Genomic DNA, 18621 nt, shown 5'->3' with positions numbered 1-18621 from the left:
ACATACAGAGACAAAAACAGAGACACGCACACAGAGGGACACACCCAGAGAGACACACAGAAAGAGACACACTGAGACGTACACAACAAAGTGACAAACTGAGAGAGAAACACACATACACACAAAGAGACACAAGACAGAGAGAGACATATAAGGAGAGAAACACAGAGAGACACAACAACAACAACCGCCATTCGCCACTAAGTGGCGGTGACGTCACCACGATGCTTGTGCCAGGCCATGTGCACCTTGAGGCCACGTGAAGTGTCGAACGCCCGCTGGCAGGAGGTCACGGGGCAGACCCAGGTGCCACAGAGAGAGACACACACAGAGAGACACACACATACACACAAAGAGACACAAGACAGAGAGAGACATTTCAGGAGACAAACACAGAGAGAGACACACAAAACCGAGAGACACACACACAAAGAGACACACACAGAAAGAGACACACACACAACTACATCACAGCCAGTTATAGTCTGCTTAAAAAAACGAGAGCCACCGCCACATCAAGAGAAAGGGGCAACGTTGGCTTTGTTAGTGAGACATTTAGCCCGTTAATGTAAAGACATTTAACTTGGTAAAGTAAATTAGTAATGTAACTCAGAGAGTCGGAAATAACTGCTGACAATGGCAGGTAGGATGGAAACATTAACAACCAAGACAACGACAGCCAATCCCTCAACAAAATTGCACATTAAAATGTAACTAGCGATACGTGGGTAAGGATGAATTAATGTTACAAATAATATTTGCAAATGCAGTTGTTGTTTTTTTATTGTAATCTGAATTAAGTGAGTTGCAGGTAATATGTTAGCATTTGGGATGTTTGGCCAACACAATTCACATTGTGGGGTTTTTAGCTCCGGGAGACAAGTGGGGATCCAAGAAGACCCACGTGCAGAGTTGGGAGTCGAACTCAAACCCTTCTTGCTGGGATGGAAGTTGCCACTACGCCACCCACCCATCCACAATGTACGTATGTTTAGTCGACCCCAGGACCGGATTCAAACTCGTAACCTCCAATTTCAACCTGCGTGGGTTATCCACAGAACCGCCTGCAGGATTGTAAACAATGGGGTATAAAGGAGCCTTGCAAAAAGTGAGCATTTGCTCACTTTCATTTGATGTTCAAAAACGGTCATATTGCTAAACGGCAGCGGTGCAGACTCACAGCGAAATGGGATTTGTTAACCGCTGTTCTGGCTCAGCAATTAGAAAGTCTTTTCCCAGCACATGTCAATTACTGAACGTGAATTACAAGTGCAATGCTATTACAGTTATACGAGCCACATGAAGACATAAATTAAACTAATAAAAGTGTTTTTTTTATGGGGGCATGCCAATGACATTTTACAAAATAATGGTTGTAAAAATACATCACTAAAAAAAATGTGGGTCCGAAACAATGCTCAGCATGAAAATAATTATTTACATTTGGCTTAGCAGCGTTACGTTTTAAACTGGGTTTACAGAGTTGCTGTACTACAATGTGCCACGCGACTATGAGTATAAAAGCTTGTTTTAACAAGCGAGCATGCGTTGCTAAAAAAAAATCGATGTTATTTAGCTGTTTGTTTTCAGTCACATCAACTGTGGGTTTTCAAGCATGCTGCACCTACGATGGCTTCCTCCTCATGCCACTATTGTGAGACACTTCTTCCCATCACAGATCACTTGGCACAGAGGCAGACCACCACTCAACTCACAGTTGAAAAGCCCAAGCCGAAATCTCAAAATACCAACGCAGCCCATCATCTCTCGTTAGTCTAAAACACAAAGTACTAATTCTAGATTTGAAGCTTTCGTGACTGCAAGGATTCATATTCTTAGTTGTTTTCGGTAAAGTCACGTAGTTAAAAAATTAAAATTAATAAAAGTAAAATAAAATAAAAATCACGACGTTTCGGAGGCAACACAAGCTTCCGTCTTCAGGTGGAACCGTCACAGCACGATAGCTGTATCAAGTGAGAAAAATTCCAAGAAAACAGTCCTTGTATATATACTGGTTAAGGGTGGGAGGAGCCAAGGTAGGCCCCGAATATTATTTTTGTGAGGTTCGGTGCGGTTGAAGCACGCTGTTAGGAATGAGCGTGCTTCAGCCGAACCGAACCTCACAAAAATAATATTCAGGGCCTACCTTGGCTCCTCCCACCCTCAACCGGTATATATACAAGGACTGTTTTCTTGGAATTTCTCTCACTTGATACAGCTATCGTTCTGTGACGGTTCCACAAAGTACTATTTTGTTATTTCCAGCACTCAGGACCATCAAAGGAGAGGAGCAACACTCAACACTTGTTGGAGTGAGAAGGCACTCCGACTTCTGGCTGCGCTCTACGTGATCGCATCTCAACAATGTGACCTTGAAAACAACTGCGCTTAGAACCAAAATAAAGTGCTGTGAAGTACAGTAATCACATTCATAAGCAATCATAAAACATAATTTCTCAATTCCCATGAAAGGTTAATCAGTAACGAACGTTTAATTTATCATCATCATCTTCCATGGTCAATCCACAGCTGTATGAAGGCCTCTCTAAGCCGCCGCCACCTACCATGATCTTGGGATTTGGACGTGAATCGATTTCATCGCTCCATCTCCTCGGTGGACGTATTTCTCTCAGAATGCGCCCGTCCACTCATCGCAAAACATGTCCTCTCATAAAAAAACATACGATTCTATTTGTTGCTATAGTTGCACAGTTACTCCGCTACTGCTTTGTCGACACACTTACTCCCAGATCACAATGAAGCAACACGCTTGCGGGGATCCTGCCGTGATCACAATCCCACTTTCCGTGGCCGTGACAAAGCCGCCGGCTCACCATTGATTCGCACAGCGCTTCTCCCCACAGCTGCCGGCTGCGAGATGACACGGAGGCTTCGTGCTGTTCCCACGGCCTAATGCGCTTCAAAGAATGGGCGCCCCATTAGGGCCCATGAATACACGTTTCACATTTAAAGAAGAAGTTTGCTTTTTTTTCTCTCTCTCTCGAAATATAAGAAACAAATAACCGAAAGAAGCAACAACCGCAGGTATCAACTGTCGAATGAAAAAATATACAAGTCGGGAAAACTTGCGCTTGTAAGCTGCCAAAACGACCCCTCTTACGGAGACGGTCGACATGAACTCAATTCGCAGCGAGGAAACGCGTTGCTTAACGCTGCGCAATCTAAACACAACTTCTCTCAAGCCTTGGCCCAATTAACGCGGCCACGACACGGGGCGAGTACATGCAGCGAGGTAAAACTACAACTAAAAACATTTTCTTTATTTCACCAGCTAAGGCCCACTGAGCTATACAGCTCTTTTTCAGAAGCGACCTGGCCACAAGTGACAGCTCAACCAAGTGGCTTGTCATCACGTGGAAATGTACAGCAGCCAAATACTCCAAACGGATGATGATTCTAAATGCGGAGGGAAAAACCGGAAGACCCGGAGAAAAATCCGCGTGACCACGGAGAGAATATGCAAATTACAAATATACAACAGGCGTCAGGATCGGGATCGAATCCACGACCTCTTGCATACCAGGCGAGGTAGTTAACATCTGGCACCTAGTTACAGTGGCATGTCTCCCTTACCCCACGTGAGATCACTTATCAGTTTTTCAGTTTCATTTATTAGGTATAACCCTGTGAGCCATTCGGCTCTTGAATCGGGTGCAACCGCAACAAACAAAAAACAAAAACATGAACAAGAAAACATCTTAAAGTGACTATGTGACTATGTGCAAACAGAAAATCCAAGAAAAGACAGCAAAATATTGCAGAAAAAGCACCGTACACCAGCACTGTGTGCAAAAATCCCAGTGGGATGCAAGTCAAACAACAACAACAACCACAAGACAAACATCTGTTGACCATGAAGTGGGTAGCAATGATAATTATGTGAGCTCCTTAGATGCAATGTGCTGACAAGTAATTTTGAAATATTGGTTTTTTTTCTTACTCTATAAGGGTAACACGTTTATATAAGCCTAATAGTTATTGAATCATGGCATGTTTTTAATTCGGGAGGAATAAGTAAGAAAGTTAGGCTTGCTGCAGGCTTTATTTCATATGATCAAGCATTGTTTTGGTATCATCAACAGACTCAAGGGGAAAGTTTCATTATCAATCTTATCACCCCTACAAACGTCACAATATAGATATAGCGATCCACTTATAAACACCCCGTGACAAAACTGAAATTATGTGGAAAACAACTTGTATTTCAAACCCTCGACACATCCCCCACCAATCTGAATGCACCAATAACACTCTCCCTCCTCCGTAAGCATTGGAGCCATCACTTGCACAATAGCAATTGCGTGTTGAGAAGAAAGTTAGGGATTCATTAGAAATCAGTGGGGTGCCTCTAATTGGATCGCCCCGCATAATTATACAGATTGAATTAATTGCATTAACCTTTGCTTGGAGTGCCCCACATACAACATGAAAGTTGCGTGTTTCATTCCTAGCCAGGTGTCAACTGAGCCCGTCACGGTTAACAAAACAAGATAATGACATGCACACACACAAAAAAAACACAAAATTTACACAACTACATTTATATAAATGATTACAATTATTGTTTTCTTACCTTTGTCGTCTTCTTTGCTGTTCCAAAAGTGAGTTTACCTTTTGAAACGAAAAACAACTCACCGACTTTCTACTCCGTTGCACAGGAGAAACATCGCCGCTCAAGTGTGTGTGTCAGCCACTTTGGAAGATGGGTCGTAAGTGAGGTTTCTGTGTCACAAGTCGATCAATGGTGGCCTCATACTCCATACACATCGTAAACGTGCGTCGCATTACACCCGGTTTTGTAAACCGGATGCGCACGACTGGCTCACAAGTGACAACATCACATCTATCCCTCCATTTGAGACCGAAACAGGAGGAGGATTTCTCCACAACTCTGTCTGTCGCTTGATGATGCTGGTTGTAATTACCAGCGAAATGTCGAACTCGAATTGTAGATGGTGTGGGTTTACTCCCCAACGCACCAATGTGCTGAACTAGTAACGAATTGGCACGTTTTGTTTACGTGACAAACCTGAATAATTGACTGTGTCGGGTGGTGGCGGGTTTAATGACACATTTATATTTACGCGTTCTAACCTACAAACCTCAATTATGGATATTACGGATGCAATTTTTCCCAAATGTTGAAATCAACATCTTGACTGACGTAAAAAAATACGTGAATTCAATACCTAATTGCAGAATAATATTTCTCTAATGTTACGCGATAAATACAAATGGGCTTGTTTAACAACAAATTCTGTCCAGTGAGTAACTCACACTTGCTCCATTATAGCATGATGATAGGTATGGGGTAGATAGCGTTGCATTGTGGGAAGCCAACAGTGGTCAGAATTGGTAATGTCTCCCCCCTGCCAGAGGGTCACCAAAGGAGATGAGTAGCAGCGCCCCCAGGGTCATTCGAGCAGGGAGACACTGTGACTGAGAGGACAATTTAATTTAATGGTCTTTATTTAACCAGGTGAATACCCCCCCTCCCCCCTGAGGTGTATTATCCTTTTGCTAGGAAAAAAAGTATTTTCCTGCAGCGTATCACTATTGGCAGCACAGAGCAATTGGTATAAATTGCACATAATCTAAAACTAAACAATTTTTATTTTACCACGTAGAGCCCACTGAGTTATATAGCACTTTTTCAGAAGCAACCTGGCCACAAACTTATCATGTGGACATTTATAGCAGCCAAAGACTCTAAATGCGCGTTTCTAAACCCGGAGGACCCGGAGAAAATTCCATGCCACCACGGGGAGAACATGCACACTCCAAATATACAGCAGGCGTCAGGGTCAGGATCGAACCCATCACCTTAACTTCTTTCGCCACCGTCCGTAGCCAACCGTGCAAATCGGAGGTGCGCATGTTTATGAATGTGGAGGGAAAAACCGGTGGACGCAGGAAAAAAATCCGTGCGACCACGGGGAGACTGTGCAAACTCCAAGCATTCAGGCATCAGGGTCGGGATCAAACGCAGGACTTCCTGTATACCGTGCGAGGCAGTTAACATCTCGCCACCGTGGCGCCAATATAGTGGGGACCAGTATTTCCAGAGAAAACACATTAATCACTTCCCACAAAGTAGCGCTTATCTCTAAATGCGGGTGAAATTTTGTGTTAAGACGATTATAGGGAGATTCGTGTAAATGTAGTTGCACAATCAAAGTAAAAATTACAGCCCTTTGTTGATCCACTGCTAGACAAGGGCCATGTTTGGTCCTGCAAGTTGCTTGGCCAGACTTCACCACGCTGGTCAGTGTGGGTTAGTAAGGGCCATTGGGCAGGCCCGTTTGAGATATTGCTCCACACTGATATTAGCTTTGGCCAAGAATCGAAATCATGCTGCATGGTCCATAGCAGTGTGATAACTACCCTGAGTTACATGAGAACTGTGAGTACTGCATTTTGGACTTGGGCTTAGATTCCAGCACACCAAGGGGGACTAATCTAATAAATGGTGAGATCACAGGGACTGTAGAGCATATAATGCACTTCAAACTATGTCTGCTGACTCAACAGCAGCGGTGGAAATTGGAGTACCAACTCACAAGTTGAACTGCCAACTCTGAGCAACTGCAGCGCTCACTCAGAGCCAGCACCACTGACCAGTCGGCTGTCCCATGCTCACTGTGGCAGCTGACATCCATTTTCTTATTACGTCATTCTTACTTTGTGTGGTGTATGGAAAAAATATATATGTTTTAAAAACTTGCCACAAGAGAGGGTCGCTGCCTGGGTGTAGCAGTTATTCCACTGGACGTTTAATTTTAGGAGGTCGCCCTGGGTCAGTTTTGATCGCTCTGATGTGGCAGTTGAAACAATGGGGGCAAGTTTCTTAAACGTCCCGGGCTCTGTCCACCCAGCAGTGAACGCCTTGGATCACTTTTACAGAAATAACCAGCAGTGGCATTGCTCCCATAATGCAGCTTGACTTCTCAAACAACAAGGCCCACCGCCCTTATTTGCCTGGCACAACAACTCAACGATGCTCTGCTTTGTTCAAACCAGGTGTAATACCTAAACTTAATTTTCACTACATGTGACAGGACAAAATGGGTTTCACAAATTGCCAGAGTCGGCTGTGTCAAGTGGAATTAGTGTGGCGAGCGAGGGGAAAAAACGATTAATCATTCAATTATTGCCATGCCAATGCTTGACATTAGCCCTCACACGCCTGAGTGTGGCATTTCAAACTCAATGAAACTTTTTTGCCTAAGCTCTTAAAGTTGTTTTTTTTTGTTAAAAATAAGTTACAGTGACTTTTGCCCAAATGAGCATTAAGGTGATGCTTATCTACTATTTACAACCCTGAGCCAGTGGTGGGAATTCCTCATTGCTATGGCTGGGATCAGCATATCCGTAACAATGACTCTTGACTTTCTTGCAAAGTAGTATTCATCTTGATTAACCACTCCGGAGGAATGATGGACTGAGACAACCCCCGAATAGGATTTGAACTCGCAACCCTCCGATCGAGCCTCCACAGGGGAGCCAAGTCACCCGGCCCTTGTCCATTTGCAGACAAATCAACACGTCACTCAGGGCAGGGAGAACCACAGCCACTCGAGCAACACGGCGCTGTTTTGCATTTTAAACTTCATCCCGCCAACAACGCACGTGAACAAACATTGATAGAGAATGAAATGCAGCTCACACATGTGGTATGGTAAAGTTGGCACCGGTAGGGGCACAGCTGTTGCGTCTGCCCGTCATCTCACTCGGTTAACCCATGGCACCTGCAGGGTCTGTCCCGTGACCTCCTGCCAGCGAGCCTTCGACACTTCGCATGGCCTCAAAGTGCACCTAGCCTGGCACAGGCGCCGTGACGACGTCACAGCCATTTAGTAACAAATGGCGGGTATTGGTATTTGTAAATAGGTGATTCCACCTCATCAAAGATATGTGACCAGCATGTATTGTACGTATGTATGTATGCTGAACTTCTTTCACGCCGTGTGTAGCCAACCATGCTAATCCGAGGGAAGGCCAACAAACTAAACACAAAAAATAAGTTCTAAATAAATTAGTTTTCAATTCAGATTTTAAAGTTCATAGCTCCAATAGCGTCCTAATATCGGAAGGAAGAGCGTTCCAGAGGTCCGCAGAAGCGCATCTGAAAGCGCGCAATGCAACATGGAAGAGTAGGCCCAATATTTCCTGTGGAAGGGCTCCCCACTAGAGCTCCCTCTAGTGGAGACTCCTCTGCCAGTGGAGACCCCTCTGCAAGAAGAAAGTGGACTCACAAAAGGCCACGATTTATATTTTTTCCCCCAAGGTTTCCGCGGGAGTCACTGAGCTGCGTGTAAACAAGTCGGGCGTGCGCGGAAACCCGCGCGGCACCCGCACAGTGGCTCTTCACCTGCACTTTTTTCAAAAATAATCATTATAAATAATGTTAATTAAAATCCTTCAGCTATTTGTCTCCAACGAAGACAAAATGGTCAACCACCTGAGTATATCCGCCCATGTCCTCATTCGAATCCAACGCAAATCAATACACGCGGCAACACTTGACCCGAGACGGAGCAACGCTCTCGAGCAAGAGACGATTATGTTGTTTGCTGTTAATGCTGTGCTTATTGGCTTGCCGATGGAGCACATTATCTGTGTGGGGAATAGAATATTGATCAGAATACAAATGGTCAATTCGTCACAAGTAGTATTCTATCAAAAGCGCTGCCGCTAAGGCGTCCGTGTTGTTTGTGTTTCACTTGTAAACACAAAGCGTCGCGTAAAATGGGTCAACACGCTGCGATCACAGCCACAATTGACTCGGATTGAATGCTGCTCAATGCAAATCCCCTGTGTTTTTTTCATGTTCCTGGACAACGCATTATGTGCTCGTTCAGTGATGTATGTATATTGAGCGTCTTTCGCACTGGACATAGCCAACCGTGCTAATCGAAGGTGCAGGGGAAGGACAACAAACTAAACACAAGTGTCCACACCACAACAGTCAAGCATAATTGTAAGCTTTTTTATCATAACAATGTTGAAAAAAAGGACAACATGCTCACGCTCTGTTTCAGAAGGAGCTGGCTGGGAGGATGGACAGGCGTGTGTTGTGTGTCCATCCTTCGTCCAAATGTAAAGTTGAATGAGCGCAACAATGATGGGAATTGTTTGCATGAGAATCAACTGGAGGTGCCCCTCTGGCTTGTGCCCTTGCGTTGTGTTCCGCTCCACCGAGTCCCCCCCCCACCGCGTTGCGCTGATGAGTCATCGAGAGTCAACGATGAGCCGCGTGGTGAAGCTTCGCTCACGCGCAACCCGACGGATGCCTGCCCAGAAGGGCACGGGAACCGGGCGGGGAGATGGCTCGCTCACTCCCACCCGCCCTCTCACGGGATTGGTCGGAGCCGAGTGTGTAGCGCACGAAGACTAACCAATGGTGGGCACGACCTCCCGTACCATTAACCACCTGCACATGAGTATGTACTGTATGCATGTTGAACTTCTTTTGCACCGTACGTAGTCAACCGTGCTAATTGGAGATGCTGGTGAAAGACAACACACTAAACACAAAAAGCAGTTCCAAAGTCATGGGGTTTCCACCGAGATTTTAAAGTGCAAAGCTCCAATGGCTTCCTATTATTGGAAGAGCGTTCCAAACAGCCGCAGAAACGCACCTGGAAGCGCGCGATGCAGTGACCATCTTTTCTCGATGGAGAGCTAAAAGCCATCGAACATCATACCTATTGGCCTACTTGCTGATATAAAGAAACTAAAAGGTTCATTTCCTCCCCCCCCGACTTGTCCCACCTCCGATTAGCACACGCACTCCCAATTAGCACGGTTGGCTACGCACGAGCGAAAGAAGTTCAACATACAGACACACAAACACACACGGGGGAGTCGACGTGAACCCTCACCATCACCTGGATGATCCGGCTCGGCTAGCAAGTGATGATTCAGTCCACTGTGGCCTGCGCGCTGCATTGCGCCGGAAGGGGCGGTGGTTTTTCGCGAGCTCACCTTGAGGTCCCATTCGGCCATGTGGGGTGCCATCTCATTCTTGGCAAACTCCAGAGCCACCTTCTGGAACTCCCTCTGCTCGTCGGTGAGGCCTGCTCCGGCTGAAATACACGAGCACAGAAACGCAATGTTGAAAATCACAATCGGGAATGTTTATTTATGCTTGCGGAGGAATCTTATGAGCTGTAAAGCAGGGGGGGCGTGTCAGAAAGTTACAACTACAAACAAGACAAAAACACAATAGGAGTGCAAAGTACAGGAAAGGTAAACAAATCACATGCAAAAATACAATTAAACTGAACAATTTTAAATTTTTCAGGTAAAGCCCACTAAGCTATTAGCTTATTTTTCAGAAGTGACCTGGCCACAAACGATAGCTCAACGAAGTAGCTCAACGTGTGGCAATGTATAGCAGCCAAATAATCAAAATAATCTAAAAGCATGTGACTCAATGTGGAGGGAGAGCAGTTACGTTGGTTGATGATCCAGCGCTCGCTGATTCACTCGAGTCCCAGGAGGACCGGTGCAACAAACCGAGGGAGGCTGCACCGAGACGCAATTGACGCAGCGATGCTTCGAACCCAACTACAACTGTGTCATAACAATCTTGATTTGAAGCTTTCGTGACTGCAGGAATCCATACTCTATGATTCTTTCAGTAAAGTCACGTAGGTAGAAAAAATAATACAGGTAGGAACAACAGTTCCACACTGCCCGCCAGGGATTATTTGTCTGTCGTGCATAGTCCCTCCCAAACATGTAGTACGCTCCCGGATTGGTTGAAGTGCGTCACGTGACCGCGAGCTTTCTGTCGTGCACGAATGCGCTGTCCAACCAAGTTCCTACCTGCCCACTCCGAAGGAACGTGTTCAAAAAAAACACGGCGTTTCGGGCGCAACACAAGCGGCCGTCTTCTTTTATTATTTTTTCTATCTACGTGACTTTACTGAAAGAACCAGAGAGTATGGTGTCATAACAACTTCGTCAGAACTCGTCAGAACGTCGTCATAACAATGTCCTTTTTTTTTAAACCAAGATTATCCTCGCTGAGTCTCAAGACTGTGTTAGGAGGATCCTGCATTGGGATACTTGGTGAGCTCCTTTGCAAACGGGTGCTTTGGACTTGGGAGGAAACCACAGTGCCTGGAGAAGAGAAGACTCTAAAACGTACAGCAGACAACACCAGTCACAGACACCCCACTTGCTCCAGTGCCACCTCCTGATCACCCGGCAGTCCCAGCACGTTGGGGGTTTGACGGCGCGTTGTGAAAGCTGCGTGATCACGTGTGCACCAGAAAGCCTGACAGAGGTACATTGAGGTGAGCAATGGAGAGGAAACATTTAAATTGGAAATTGAGGGATCAGCCGTTTGTACATGTAAGTGACGGTGACATCACCACAGCACTTGCACCAGGCCAGGTGCACCTTGAGGCCACGTGAAGTGCTGAAGGCTTGCTGACTGTAGGTCAAGAGACAAGACCCAGATTTCCATGGGTTGACTGACTAGGATGACTGGCAAATGCACCACCTGTGCTCCCCGCTGTGCCAGCTCAGTGACTTTTAGCCGCTCGGCGCTCTGCTCATTGTTGTGAGCGTCGCTCCTCTCCCCTCCGTTGTTGCTGGAGGGCGACTGCCTCCAACTCCCCAGTAGCATCTTTCACGAGCCTCCTCCACAGAGGCCGATCTTGAAATTGCTGGTACCAGTCATTGGCAAGTCCACTCAGCTCCACATCCTTCTGTACCACATCAGCCCTTCTCTTCTTTTACATGCAAACACACACACACATACCTCCATATATAGCCTACAGCTGCTATACTATCGCGACCTGGAATGGAATTTCGACTTTATTGTGTATAGTACATACATCAGCTCTAAATAACCCAACTCAAAGCGCTGTAGGGCACTGTGGAAATTAAAGTCGATGTGGCCTTTGCTTAACCTCCAGAAAGTTTTAGGATACAGCGGATATTTACTGCGCAATAATGAGTGTTCACACAAATCTAACACCAGTTCATTTGAAGGCTGCACAACATCTCAAAAGTACCGGTAATTTTGGGAACCGCCCACCTTGACTCGCTCATGGCCCTCCTGCGCCCTGGAGCTGCCGCGTCACGTGGTCAGACTTCAGGGATCCTCATCAAGAAGGCGCTTTTGATAACCTAGGTTATAAGAGTTGCGCGTACATAAATGTACTTACTTAACCCGTTCCGAGACATCTGCAAGTTGCAGGCTGGGTGTCCTGTTCACCGCTGAATCTCGGAAGGTGCAATGGTTCAGCGTGAATTTTATTTAGAGGCGCAGTAGCGCCGCTGTTTTTAAACACATTGCATTCACTGCAGAGAACTGTAGTGACAGGACCGCACACTCGATGACAGCTGGCGCCAAACTGTGCCAAACGCCCTCCCACGTCGCCTTTTACTTCCGATTCAGTTCCGATGACGTATGTGTACTGATGACACGTACGTCATCGGAATGGGAAAGGGTAAATATGGGCCCAAATCCGAACCACGGCCAACACAAGTCCAAGAGTCAGCACAAGTCCCAGCCATAATCTTCCCCCTCGGGTCCATAAACTGAGCACACCCGGTGATGCTGAGTAACGCAGCAGCGAGAGTTCAGCATGTGCTTTAAGATGCCGTCGTAGTATTTAAGCTCTGTGTAAATGGAAATCTCTGTCCTTAACAGTGCTTGGCCCGGGGATAGACTTATGCCTACCATATGAATGTATGTATGTTTAACTAGGTAGCCAACCATGCTAATCGGTGGTGCGAAGGAAGGACAATAAACTAAACGCAAAAGGCAGTTCTAAGGAAATTAGTTTCAATCTAGATGATTTAAAAGTGCATAGCTCCAGCGGCTTCCTAATATCCGAAGGAAGAGCATTCCAGACGGCCGCAGAAGCGCATCTGAAAGCACGCGATGCGGTGACCGTCTTTGTTTAATGTCCAGCCAAGAGCCGCTGCTGCTGCTGCTGCGAGGATGACCGGAGTTCGCGTGAAAACGTCGAACTTATAACACTGGCTAAGGGACACTGATAACAGATAAGATGTACATTTATGACGGAGACACATTATCATTGGTTTATGACACATAATGCATCTAATGCACGTGGTATGAAACAAATAATGAGTGAAGGGAAAAAAATTACCATCATTCTGAAAATGACTCCACACGTGGACAAATTGCCCTGGGGCAACCTCAAAGATCCACCTGTAAGACCACAGCTGATGATGAGTAACCCGTGATCACCCTTGAGCAGAGATCTCAATCGATAAGCAACTTATTTCCCCTCCCCAAAGCGCTCTTTATGAAAACATAAACTTAAAAAACCGAACGCAATTACAGGCACTGGACATTTCTATCTCAAAAGCCAGGCCCACACACATACACGCACACACAACTATCAATCTACTCTTAGAAAACATAAATACATTCACTATAAATAGATATAATCACATGTATGCAGACACACATTTCATATATTGCAGGTGTTTAAACGTGTGTTTTAGGCGTCTGTGCGGTGCTTTTATTTAGCATGTCTATGTTTGATCGTGTTATATTCTTACAAACCTTCCCACTGCGCGCTTTACTTTCTTTTCACCAACCCTCCCTTCCCTCCCACCGCGTGAAATAAAATATTGTCCGCAAATTTCGGTGCGCTCCAACAAATGTAGAATTTCAGCAACAAAAATAATAAGGGCATGCGCATTACGTGAGCGATAAGTCACAACAAGTGACGACTCTAAAGCAGAATGCATCACTGCCGCCACCACCACGGAGAGCGCGCCTCCAAGGGCAGGCTGGGAAGTCCATTGTTTGCTCACCTTCACGGAGGTTGTTTTTTTAAAACGTTTCAGAACCCCGTGGCTTTGGACCACCATAGTTATTCCGTGGGCAGCGAGATACACAGTAGAATGGGCACCTAGACTTTAACGCACATTATATCCCAATACAGTACAGTATATGCAAAGTTTGAAAATTAAATGATTGAACTATTTTTATTTCACCTGGTAAGGCCCACTGAGCTATATAGCTCTTTTTCAGAAGCGACCTGGCCACAAATCATAGCTCAACAAGATGGCCCATCATGTGGAAATTTATAGCGGCCAAATAGGCCTTCTGCATGACATGTAAAATTACTATCGACAGATTGAAAACTCATTTCTTTAGAACTGCTTTTTGTCTTTATTTTGTTGTCATTCCCCTGCACCTCCGATGAGCGTGGTTGGCTACATACAGTGCGAAAGAAGTTCAACATAGATACATATATATGGTCACCTATCGTTTACAGCCCTAAGCCAGTGGTGGAATCTCCTCATTCTATGGAATGCGTGATTCTATCATAGACTGATCCACAAAGTGGTACTCGTTTTATGGGCCCTGGATGGATGATGGGCTGCATCAAGGACCAAACTAGGATTTTAATTCGCAACCTCTTCAGTTGGAAGCCGCTCGCTCTTGCGCTGAGACATCTGGCCAGTTAACAGTGGCCTAACGGATGTACATGCACACAGCTCAGCTTACAAGTAGTTATTCAGTCCATCGTTGCTGCCCGCTGGCAGCGATGGAAGTTCAACATACCTACAACGTACATTCTTGGGCATAGCTGCAGTTGCAGCAGCAGCAGCAACACGGGGCTATTGTTTCAACGGCTCCTTGTGAGCGCACATCCATTCATGGCAGTGAGGCAGAAGCCGGAACTTTGTTAAGGGAGAGCAACATCACCGGGGCATCGGTTGGGGGTGGCAATGGCTCGGAAGTGGTGCCGAACAAGGCGAAACGCTTGAGTTGTCTCAAAGAACGCCTTTAAAAGCGATCCTCCGGGGAGGCAACGAAAGAAAACCCTGCATCATTTGAAACGTGCTTCCATAAACGGAAACCGCCATCGTTAATAATCAACAAACAAAAATTGCTTTGCACAATTGCAGAGCACAGGCCCAAAGGCCCAAAAACGTCACAAAGGGGGATCGAGACGGTGGGGAGGGAACTCCAAAAGTCGAGCGGCGCCAGGGAAGAAGCAGAATAGATAAGTGCTGTGACCTGCAGTGTGGTCGTTAAACAAAGTCGAGCCGAGACGACACCGTCAGTCCTGGTGAACAAAGTCGTCAACACGGGCGGCATGCTTGCTTGTCACCGTGCACAACTCATTTGCAGAGGCGTGGGGAGAGAATATTGTGGCTTTGGGAGCGTTGAAAATCCTCACAGCACTCCCTGGATTTGAATGGAGGTGCAATTAATAGGAAGTGTTTTGGAAAACACTTTGATTAATTAAACACTTACGTAGTGTTGATGTCATAAACTACATCGTGATCGTGTAATTGCAATTCTTGTAATAAAGACATTAATGCTTTTATCAGAATAAAGACAGTGGCTGGAGTAGTGATTTGTGCCCGGAAGAAGCCTTCATGAGTGTCCGAGGCTTTTTAATGGAAAGGTGCCGCTTCGAATGAATGTTTGGACAATTCATTCCGAGCAGCTTTGTATGCGGCTGCTAAGCTCCATACCCTGAGACAACTCACACGTGAGAGGAGAAGACAGTCAACATCCTATCTGCTCGACTGCCTTTGCAGGCACCCAACTAATATGCTGATGGGTGTGTCTGTAAATTCTTTCCCTCCATCTCCAAGTTACTGGATTGTGCCTGATAACGTTTTATTATCGTCAAAAGGATTAATATATATATAAAGTATACCACTGCACAATTAACAGAGCGTACGTCTGTCTACGTGTTCACTAATTGCTCACAAAAAAAGTATGAAGGGATAATTATTGCCAGATGATGTCTTTAGAAGTAGGTTTCCTCTCCTAGGGCTCAATTTGCGGATGAAACACTTTTTAACCTTTCAGAATAAATTAAAAAAATAATGCCCCTCGTATGAATGTTTAATAACACAAAGTTATATTGAGGGGCTACGGAGATACACGGTGCACGGACGGTACGCCCATTAACGGTCACTACCAAACTATTTATTGCAATGCATATTTCAGGGCAAAAGGGTTTAAAACCCCAGCACTCGGGCACTCAATTCATATCGATCAGTTACGTTGGGCAGAATGAGCAGAATGAGCAGTAGGCCGCTTGGGAGATTAAGTGCATTAAATATTAATAGCAATAATTGATGAGTCGCTTAATTAGTAATACTCAATGGGTTCATTGCTAGATTAATCCATTGTGTCGAGCAACACGTGGTCATGGTCCACCCTAAACCGCATCCACTGCACGAACCGTGTCAGCAGCAGTAGATGCAGACACCTGATGCACAAATGGAAACTTAAAAACTCTCCTGCAGCAGTGTGCGACTGTGATCATCCAGAACAGGGACCGTGCAACTTATATAACGACGCAATGCCCCGGGGTCCACAAATACAAAGGAGACATCGCAGCCATACACTCCGCTGCTCCTGACGCGCGTATTTGGGCTTGACCACCTCAATGTGACATTGTAGTTGTTGCTCTGCGTCTACATCAGCAGCCATACGGACAAAGGAGGAGAAGAAGCAACACGTGGCCATGACACCAACCGTACACTTTTGCCCTGGTTGTTTCCGCAGAGCCACTCGATCTGACGCCTACTCAGTGCTTCCCCAAACTCCAGACCCAAGTCTATGAATCGTGACGATTTATAACATTTCCGGGATGCGTGAGCTAGTAAACCATGAGTGTTAGGCTATGCCCATGATAACAATGATAATTTCATCACAATTGCTGTCAGTACTTTTAAACTTCAGCTTTTCACTCTCTTATCCAGATGCCAATGGTTTTTCCACAAATGCCACGTTGGAAATAGCCAAAGGGGAGTTTTAAGGGAGCTTGGGGATTTATGCGAGATAAATGTGGAGTGCAATTACTTCTTTTTAAGTGAAAAACTTCGATTATTTAAAGTATTGATCTCCAAGATGCCTCTCTCGTGAACACGTGTGTGTGAAGTGCGCACCACCCCCCTCCTTTAAAGCAACATAAATAAGGTCGACAGGTTTCCCGTGTGAAACGTCTTATTCTCGAAACGACACGTACCCGAGGGAACCACCACACACCCTTTAGCATCAACGTGAACGTCGTTTAATGCCTTCCAACCTTACTGCAAAAACCTCAATTAAGCACAGTGTTTTGCTCAGCAAATGTTAATTTACTGTCATTTTGACCCACCGCAAATTATGACCTCGGTGACTCAACCAGGATATAGCCGAGGGGACAGCTGTTAAGAGCTCATTACCAAACATTTCTTGCATCTAAGAATAGGTTTTTCCCTTTTTTTCTGGCAACAAAACTGAAACCTTTTCACGAGGAATCATGTGTGCATTAACCACAATACTTGTGGTCAGAATGCAAACAAAAAACACTCTGGTAATAAATGCATTGTCCTTGAAACTGATTGGTCTACACCGAGGTGGCTTTCTTTTCAGCCTCGTCTCAAACGGTGTTTCGACCAGAGGACGCCAAAAGGCGTACAGCTAAAAGACAATGCACTATCAGAGTAATGAGGGCTCGGGGTGAGCATCTACATCATGATACCTTTTCCAGTACCAAAATATAAGAATAGGTTTTTCCCCTTTTTTCTGGCAACAAAACTGAAACATTTTTACAAGGAATCATGATGTAGATATCTTGCATTTTTTTGTTGTTGACGGAATCCTGACATGAATTGGCTGGTGTGACATCGAGCAATTGGGAGCGAAGCCACATCTGGGAGTTCACGTTTTTCACTCGCACGGCCTCTCTTGCTTTAAGATGTTCTACGCTTTTCCGAGAAAGTTCCACAGCTATTGCCCCACCTCCCCCCCCCAATAAATATTTTACTGTCGTGCTCTCCGGCACAGGCCGTGAAATTGGTGCAACAGTGATGCAGCGGTCCTTCTCGTTCTCCCCTATCAAAGCCACAGCAAATGGTAAAACCGCACACCTCAACACTCGCGGACACCACGCAGATGATTTCCCGTCCCCAGGCACTGCGCAAAAACGGTGAAGTTAACGTTCTTATGCTACCTATATATGCCGACGAACACTATTCCCTTGATTAAAAACACAACCATTCCTTTCAAATAAGGGGTTAAAAGAAGTCATTTTATTCTTCGGTTTGGGTGTTCTTTTTCTTTCACCTGTTCATTCCCGCACGGAAAGCGTCCACCGCCACTCTGCGAGCCCGCGGTTCCCCGCATGCGATAATTGTGCCGCCTGATAATTGATGCGTGTAATTATACGCTAACCTTATTACGGGCTGGGCGAATGTCACTGCGGACCCCAATTAAAGAGATGAATGTCTGGCTGGCGCTATCTGCGCTGTCCGGCACTCGGCGAGCAGCACCGCCAAGCGGGTCACACTTCTACACGAGAGTAAGTAAAAAAAAGCAATGCCATAATTATTTCACGAATTAAAACTCACTAGAATTAAACCAAATATCTTTTAAGAGCAAAGCGCGACTATAAATGCCCCGACGCATTCCACGTTACCTGGGGAACCGGCAAGCCAATTATCTTATTGATGCGGATGTCTTTGTGAACACGTAAATACAAGTCACCGAAAAAACCCACCTGGCTCTCGAAGCCCTGCTCTTTGCTCCCAAAAGTTTGTTCCGTATGAATATGTTTAAACTTATTTCTTACCTTCTCGGTT

General features: G+C 45.5%; 1 protein-coding gene across 1 annotated transcript in view; it reads right to left on the bottom strand.

The window, feature by feature from the left end:
- ACAD8 (acyl-CoA dehydrogenase family member 8) overlaps window positions 1-18621 on the bottom strand; it is a 591584-nt gene that overhangs the window by 452484 nt on the left and 120479 nt on the right. The window contains exon 2 of the mRNA XM_061550860.1: window positions 10009-10109. Within this exon, the coding sequence (XP_061406844.1) occupies window positions 10009-10109 (101 nt within the window). The remainder of the gene's footprint in view (window positions 1-10008; window positions 10110-18621) is intronic.

This window comes from Lethenteron reissneri, chromosome 13 (genome assembly GCF_015708825.2).
Source record: "Lethenteron reissneri isolate LAM-NWPU_2019-01 chromosome 13, ASM1570882v1, whole genome shotgun sequence".
Taxonomy (NCBI): Eukaryota; Metazoa; Chordata; class Hyperoartia; order Petromyzontiformes; family Petromyzontidae; genus Lethenteron; species Lethenteron reissneri.
Note: the sequence above shows the minus strand (reverse complement) of the source record. Positions and strands in the feature narration are given on the sequence as shown.